The sequence below is a fragment of the Leptonychotes weddellii genome, chromosome 13 (genome assembly GCF_054177405.1).
Source record: "Leptonychotes weddellii isolate Sample4059 chromosome 13, ASM5417740v2, whole genome shotgun sequence".
NCBI classification, from domain to species: Eukaryota; Metazoa; Chordata; class Mammalia; order Carnivora; family Phocidae; genus Leptonychotes; species Leptonychotes weddellii.
In genome coordinates, this window is record NC_138381.1 from 9,826,619 (window position 1) to 9,835,391 (window position 8,773).

At 34.2% G+C, this 8,773-nt stretch overlaps 1 protein-coding gene across 3 annotated transcripts in view; it reads left to right on the plus strand.

Moving 5' to 3' along the window:
• CDH19 (cadherin 19) overlaps positions 1 to 8,773 on the plus strand; it is a 235,399-nt gene that overhangs the window by 211,000 nt on the left and 15,626 nt on the right. For all 3 annotated transcript variants that reach the window (XM_081801056.1, XM_031024455.2, XM_006727096.3), the window contains 2 exons: positions 4,735 to 4,852; positions 6,808 to 7,059. In XM_081801056.1, coding sequence (XP_081657182.1) covers positions 4,735 to 4,852; positions 6,808 to 7,059 — 370 coding nt within the window. The remainder of the gene's footprint in view (positions 1 to 4,734; positions 4,853 to 6,807; positions 7,060 to 8,773) is intronic.

Genomic DNA, 8,773 nt, shown 5'->3' on the forward strand with positions numbered 1-8,773 from the left:
CAGGGTGTTATGCTGAGGGAAATAAGTCAATCAGAGAAAGACATGTGTCATATGTTCTCACTGATATGAGGAATTCTTAATCTCAGGAAACAAACTGAGGGTTGCTGGAGTGGTGGGGGGTGGGAGGGATGGGGTGGCTGGGTGATAGACATTGGGGAGGGTATGTGCTATGGTGAGTGCTGTGAATTGTGCAAGACTGTTGAATCACAGATCTGTACCTCTGAAACAAATAATACATTATATGTTAAAAAAAAAAAAAAGAAGAAGATAGCAGGAGGGGAAGAATGAAGAGGGGGAAATCGGAGGGGGAGATGAATCATGAGAGACAATGGACTCTGAAAAACAAACTGAGGGTTCTAGAGGGGAGTGGGGTGGGAGGATGGGTTAGCCTGGTGATGGGTATTAAAGAGGGTATGTTCTGCATGGAGCACTGGGTGATATACACAAACAATGAATCATGGAACACTACATCAAAAACTAATGATATAATGTATGGTGATTAATATAACAAAAAAAACCCTAATGATGTGATGTGTGGTGATTAACATAACATAATAATAAAAAATTAAAAAAATAAAATAAATCCATCTATTATATTAGAATTAAAAAAAAATGTATTACCTGTTTGCTCCAAATCCACATATGATACTTGCTTCTTTGCCTAGCTATCAAAGAAATTGCATGTTTTTTTAAAGATTTTTTTATTATTATTTATTTATTTGAGAGAGAGAGAGAGATTGAGCATGAGATGGGGGGAGAGTCAGAGGGAGAAGCAGGCTCCCTGCTGAGCAGGGACCCCGATGCGGGACTGGATCCCCGGACTCCAGGATCATGACCTGAGCCAAAGACAGCCACTTAACTGACTGATCCACCCAGGTGCCCCAAATTGCATGTTTAATAAAGGTCAGACCTATATTTTGTGTGAAAATGAATGTTGTAGTGATTTTTTTAATCAACATAATAATCTAAGAATGACATTTTAGTAAGCTGGCCCATGTGTGCCTCTTTTTTTTAGAAAAAGAAGTCAGTGCAAAGTAATTGATGGACACGAAATGATTATCTTTTTTCCCATGATTATCTTTAAAGTCAAATACTGTTTGTAGTTCCATAAAATGATTAAGTTGAAACTTATGAAACTGCCAATGTTTAACTCTCTTTGACTTAAAAAAATGAAAATTTCATGTATTTCTATGTAATAACATATGATCTCTTTGCATTCTTGGTTTTCACATGGTATTCTTTTATCTGGATCACACTTTCCCCATTAATTCATATTTTTTGCTCAAGTGTTAGCTCATTTGCTCAGTTCCACTTTGGAAAATCATTTCTTTTTCCTAAATATTATACTCAGATTATTTTCTTCTTTTTTTCCCCAACCATTATTTTTGGTCTATATCCCTTCTATGACAATTATATTATTTATTTCTCTGTATGTCTGTCTTTTACGAGACTTGGTTTTGTTTGCTTCTTGCATACCACATCCATTACAGTATATTTTTGTATGCAAACTTTATGAACAAGAACACGTCTAGGGCTTGAACAATGTGCCTGGGAGGAATAGAAAGTGGTTGCCAGGGGCTTGAGGCTGGGCGATATGGGGAAAGGTTGGTAAAAGAATATAACTTTCAGTTATAAGATGAATAAAGTCTAAGAATCTAATGTATAACATGGTGACTATAGCTAATACTCTTTGTATAAATTTGCTAAGGAAGTAGAACTTTTAAAAATGATAAATATGCAAGGTGATAGATATGGTAATTAATTACATGGAGAGAATCTTTTCACAGTGTATATGTGTTTCAAATCATTATGATGTACATTTTAAACATTTATCAATTTTATTTTTCTCAATAAATCTGAAGAAAATATGCTCTGGGGGCCACACGTACTACTCATTTCATACTGGTAGCATCAGCTTGCATTCAAATTCTGACCCAGCCATTTTACCTACCCAAGATACTTAGGTGACTTGAACCTTAATCTAAGTAAATATAAAATGGGGACAATAATGGGATTTATTGCATAGGATAATTGTGAAGATTGGCTATGACAATACGTTGAAGTGGTTATTTTTAGATTTTCTAGGCTCTCACAATATATTTCCATTATAGATTTTAAAGTGTCATAAGTGGAAAATCACATGTATTGGTTCAGAAAAAAACTGGACAAAATTCTACTGAGGACAAAGGGGAATTTAAAAATTTGAGCTCTCAGAATTTGTCATAATATAACCATCCATGTTTGTCTACTTTGTCTACTCTTTGCTTTTGATTTGCCTTTGCTCCTCTCATCAATGTGTATGACAGTGTTGGGCCCCAGGCAAGTAGATGTAAGCAAATAGTTTAGAAATCTAATCAATGCAACAAGATTTTTTCTTAGAATTTTATTGGAAGATTAAAACAAAAACATTTCCATTGTCATGTGAAAAGGAAAAAATGAGCATTCGTAGTCAAGCGTTTTGTGTTCATTAATGTTGGCTCTTTTCTAGAAATTTGTTCTCAAGAATAGTGTACACATTTAGGGTTAATTCAAAAGAATTAATTGTACCTGCTATGTAACTGATTGTATTATGTCAGTGGCTTCCTATTTTTGCAAAGTGGTAAAACCCATAAAGCATATGGAAGTTCAATTTATAAAGCAAGTGTAAGTGGAGGGATGTACATTAAAAAGGAGCCAGGGTATTGAAACCTATGCATATTCAGTTTACCTGTACATATGTAGAGAGTAATTTAATTAATTAAAATTATTTAAAAATATATACAAAGTTAAAATCTCACCAGTGTTCTTAAGCCTCCATACACAAAAGGAAAACATTTCAACCTTTAGTCTGATGCGTGTATTTAATACAGAAAGTCAGGTAGTGAGATAAATTATTCCTTGTCTAAAAATCAAGACTGCATGTGTCAATAAGGTAAACATGAGTTTTTACAATTTGTTATCAACCTTAATTAAACAAATATATATGTAATAAGATTACACACAGTATTCAGAATACCATCTTGTCTATGCAAATCCCAACAATTCCACGTTTTCATGAAGAAAACACCTTATAAACATGTACTGACTGTATGACAAGCACTTTGAAAAGCTATGACATATAATTCTAAAAATCAGTCCTAAAACTTAAGTATTAGTATCTCCATTTTTTAAGAATAAAATCTAGTGGGACACCTGGGTGGCTCAATCAGTTAAGCAACTGCCTTCAGCTCCGGTCTTGATCCTGGGGTCCTGGGTTGGAGTCCTTCATTTGGCTCCGTGCTCAGTGGGGAGCCTGCTTCTCCCTCTCCACTCCGCCTGCTTGTGCTCGCTCTCTCTCTCTGTCAAATAAATAAATAAAATGTTAAAAAAAAAAAACAAAAAACTAGTAATTGGCAACACCAGGATTCAAAATATCAGAGTTTCAAGTCCCCCCACCCTTCACTCTGGCTATTATGGTAATCCAAAATAAAAGCATTACCCTAATACAATGTAAATTTATTATTGGAGGCATGGATTGAATGAAAATGTTTTATTAGATTATTTAATTAACACTATATGAATATGATTTGACTAGGAATGTGTTATAAAGAAAAATAAATCGATGGGGGCGCCTGGGTGGCTCAGTCGTTAAGCGTCTGCCTTCGGCTCAGGTCATGATCCCGGGGTCCTGGGATCTAGCCCAGCATTGGGCTCCCTGTCCCGCGGGAAGCCTGCTTCTCCCTCTCCCACTCCCCCTGCTTGTGTTCTCTCTCTCGCTGTGTCTCTCTCTGTCAAATAAATAAAACCTTTAAAAAAAAAAAGATAAATCGATGTAGAGAAATAGCGTACAAATTACACTGGTTTTATAAGACTTCATGTGGAGAGATATCTATTCTTTGAAGTATAACATTATAAAATTTGGGTCTGTCATCTGGCAACTAAAGATATTCTTGTTTGACACATTGTTAAAAGCACTTTAATTCTAGAAAATTCAAAACAATAACTTCTGTAATCAATTTACTTTGATTTCCAGAATTAATCACAATCTCACTATATGATCTTGACAGCGTATCTCCTTTTTGACAATAATGAACCACTTGACTGAAACATTCATGTCTTGAAAGAAAAGAATTAAATGTGAACTGATGTGTTCATAACTGCATTACTTCACTTTTTTATGATCTGAAATAGGAATTTATTTGATGTGGAACACTTTTGTTATAATCTTTATGGGTCAAAGGAAATCATGTACATTGCCCCTAAGCTCTAAATGCATTATTTCCGCAAATCTATTTGAAAACTCATTAGTTTAGCTAATACTTCAGTAAGACAATAAGTTTACCACAGCTATGCTCCCAAATGAGCAGAGAATATATAACTTCAACAAATCCTAATGGCTGCTATTCAGATAAGGAAGGGAGAAGGAAAAAAGGAAGAAAGGGGGAAATCAGGCCTAGAGGATGGGAGGAAATCTTGTTTTATAGCAGCAGTATTTTGAGAATTTCTAACGAACTTAACTGATAGAAATCATTTCAGCCCCCAACAAGAATTGATTATGTAATATCAAAACACTCTTTTGAAAGGGGCAAGTAAACTTATTTTTAACCTGAGAAAATATTTTAACATTCTCCCCAAATTGAGTTACCCTTGCAATATATACAAAAATTTTGGTAAAGCAATTTTGATAAAAGCTAATACTAATAATGATAATAATCTTGATAACATTAATTATATTCCTGAATCAAAAACCAAGCAACCTGTTTCTATTTTCCCTAGGTAGTTCAGACCATCAGTGCAGTGGATAGAGATGAATCCATAGAAGATCACCACTTTTACTTTAATCTACCTGTGGAAGACACAAAGAACTCAAGTTTCATAATCATAGATAATGAAGGTAATGCCATTCACTCATGATGGCTTTTGATCCTTTCTTTGAGAAGTGTGCTTGATTTTAAGGGGATTTATAATGTTGCTTTTTATAGGGTTCTTGCAATATGATAATGTTGAGAAATAGAACAGAGTGGCAGTGAAAATGGTAAACAAAACCCGAAGTCAAGTTCTGAAAATACTAGCCCCATTTCTCAGTGGGTTTCTTTAAATGAGAAACACTTTATCAAGTCACCAGTGGCTACAAGACCTTGCAAAACCTGAATGACCCTGCAGATATAATGGCTGTGCAGACACAGTTGTTCCTTTCATGTCCTTGTAAAACTCAAACTTCAATCTATGGGAAAGAAAATGATACATACTTACAGTCATGTTAGCTGGATTGATTCACAGATATTTGGAGTCATTAATTAGAAGCTATAAATATATAAAATTGGCTTAAGATTATTCTCTTTCCTTCAAAATGAAATGATTATATCAATCTAAGGACACAGTGTGCCAAAGGATTTTGTCTGCAGAGACAGACTATCTTCTCCTTCCATACAGAAGTGGATTGACTTTGCATAAAACCACTCTGTTCTTTTTTCTTTCATGTCAGTAAAAGATATTCTTGTCATAATATGAATCTATTTTAATTTTACTTTATATCTTAAAGATAAGAAACACCTTAGGATTTATTACTCAAGTATCCATAGCCAAACACCTGCAGATGTCCTTCCTTACATCTGATTTTAGGCTTTGATCTATGGAAGATCTTTTGTGGGAGCATAAATGCAGGCATGTTCTCTCCCTTTTCTCCTTGTCAAATTTCTCCATGAAGGAAACTCAACTAAACTTAGGATAAAAATGCAAATATCAGTAGAAGAAATAAACTAAACTTAAATTTGTTTATATTAGTATAAGTCACTGGGGTAAAATAAGTATATTAAAACAAAGAAAATAATTAATTTGGTTTAATGTTTGTGATTAAGAATAATCTGATAAAATATGAATTGAAAAATGTAAACTCTCTTACCTTTTCAATCTGCCTAGTAAATAAAATCACAAGTTTTATAGGTTCCAAAGCATGACGGAGAATTCGTCTTAAACGATGATTTGGGATAAGTGGTTGGCAGGCACACATTTTCAAACACTCCATTTATTTGCATTTTACTGTTCGTGTGTTCTAAGTTTTGATTACTACAGAAAATATTTTGGGGGATGGCAATAAAAAAAAAGAGGGGGGAAATATAGGACTCAGACGCAAGAAATTGCACCAAAAAAGGTTACTTGGAATATTTTGGGATTCAGGGGAAAACAACTTCAAAAGTGTCGAAGCATATATTGTTCATCTTTGTTAATTTTTTAAATGTTCTGTCTAGAAGAGTGATCAGTGCTACTGAGGTTTAACTATTATCTGAATTTTAAATAGAAAATGGGTTAATAATGTCAAAGTAAAATGAAACATCCCAATAGAATTTTTCCTACCAAATGAAACTAATCCTTCTGTCTCATTAATAAATGCATGATTTGAGACCACTTGCTCTGATATTGGCCGATGACTTTGAAAATCTTGTGCATTTACAGTATTTGTGAAAAGCATGAGTTTCTATTAGAAAAAGCACTGTCATGAGTAAAGAACCCAAATGAAACTCATACTGTCATCATAAATTTAATAGCAGCCTCTATAAAATATTGACATCTGTTTAAAAAGCTGTTTTCTATGTTCCACAGCTAACGTTTTCTATCTTTATCAAAGACATTTTGGAATGGATTCATGTAATTCGTCTAATTATGTAATTAGGGTTAAGGCAATGCCAAATCAATAATGACTTTCTGAGTGGATCTTTTGACTTTTTATCAGAAATTTCTTCTTTATTACTTAAACTTACATGATATATCTATACATTGCTCTAGTGCATGTAACTGGTATGCATTTCTTTTATATTATTGAAAAATTATGCACATGGGTTTTTGTTTTAGATAACACAGCTGTAATTTTGACCAATAGAACTGGTTTTAGCGTTCAGGAAGAGCCTGTCTTCTACATGTCTGTCCTAATTGCTGACAATGGAATCCCGTCACTTACAAGTACAAACACCCTTACCATACACATCTGTGACTGTGATGACTCAGGCAGTACACACACCTGCAGGAATAAGGACCTTACACTTGCCATGGGATTCAGAACAGAAGTCATACTTGCTATTTTGATAAGCATCATGATGATATTTGGTAAGTAGTGCTGAACTGAACCCGTCTTCATTTCCTGGAAATAATGTGATAAATATAAAAAATAGTTAATTCTATTATCACAGCATGGTATGGGCGTGTGTGTGTGTGTGTGTGTGTGTGTGTGTAATTGCTCTTCTGAATATGTTGCAATTCTTAAACCAGTGGAGTAAATGAAAAATAAGAGTGACCCTGCGGGGCTGGATCTCACAACTCCGAGATCATGACCTGAGCAGAGATCAGGAGTCGGCCACTTAACCAACTCAGCCACCCAGGTGCCCCAAACTCCGTTTTTTTGCTTGTTTGATTGTTTGTTTGTCTGTTGTTGTTGTTTTTAGAAGCAGATGTTATATTCACTTTACAGACGAGGCAAATGAACCCCAAAAAGTCAGGCTTCCAAGACTACAAATAATTCATTTTGTGTAACCTTTTCTCTTTCTTTAACATACCAGTATATATAATCTAAACCCTCTCTTGCTTCCCTTATAACTTCATGTCAAAAGTCAACACCACTTTATTGAGTGTTGAGAACAATTATATCAGCCACGGGTTCTATAATCCCAAACTCACTGCTCAAAATGGCATCTATGTTTCAGGGATTGCTTTGCCCTCACTCTTCTATTATTTCTCAAAGCTTCAAAAAATCATGCATTCCTCTTTACCATCCAAATTACCATTCTTTCCTACCCAGCCTCAGCTTTTAAGATAATTTTTAATGGTCTTTGATCCTAAAACCGAATATGGAGCTACATAGCTGGATATCAGAATCAAGTGTAGTAAAAACAGTGTTGTGTTTGAAGGGTGACAAGTACTGATTTACTCATAGGGACAGACCTAAACCAAGTCCAAAAGCCCCATGAGTAAACCAAGGACAGCCTCACAGTCAGGGCATGAGTAAGATTTAGATGGTGGGAAGTATGGGTCAAGCAATAGTCAGTAGTTTTCTTTGAAAATGTCATGAATACTCTCTCCAATTCATAGATTGAAAAAATTATTTATTAGTTCCCTTTCTATATCAACCACATATCTTAGCTGAGTTTCACAGTACCTGGATTCAAACTCAATGACCTCATTTCAAGAACACTATTCCAATTTTTTAAAAGGTAAGATTTATATAAGGTATTGCCTAATGTATTTCTCTTTATGATAATATTAATAACATCACTTCATGTTTGTTTCAATTCCTATAGGTGAAATTCTGAATAGTTTAAAGGCTATGAAAGGGTTGGCTATTCTTGATACACACACACACATGCACAATTTTCTCTAAAAATAGAAAAAAAGGTGCTTTGAAATTACTGTTTTTATGTGATATTAAAATTATCTTATGTAATAAATATTGATTGTGGGCGTACCAGTGTTATGATTTTAAAAAATCATAGTTTGGGCTTTCTGAAATTAATGTGGTATCACTGAGCACAGGTTCTAAACCAACTATCTGGTGGCATATACTTTGTAGTCAATGAATATTAACGTAGAAAATCATTATGCCACAGAATTAGTCTCAGTGGGGAATTTCAAACTGCTCTGTTGTGCTTAGCTTCTCTTAACGTGGATTATTGGTTACTAAAATTGACAAATGCATATAGATTGAAAAATGTTCCCTTATGCTATTTTCTTTTTCTGTTTTCAATATATAAAAAATACGATTTTAAATTGATGATCATCACAAAACAGTTCACTTTTATTTTTATGATGTTTTTCTGCTCTAAATCAT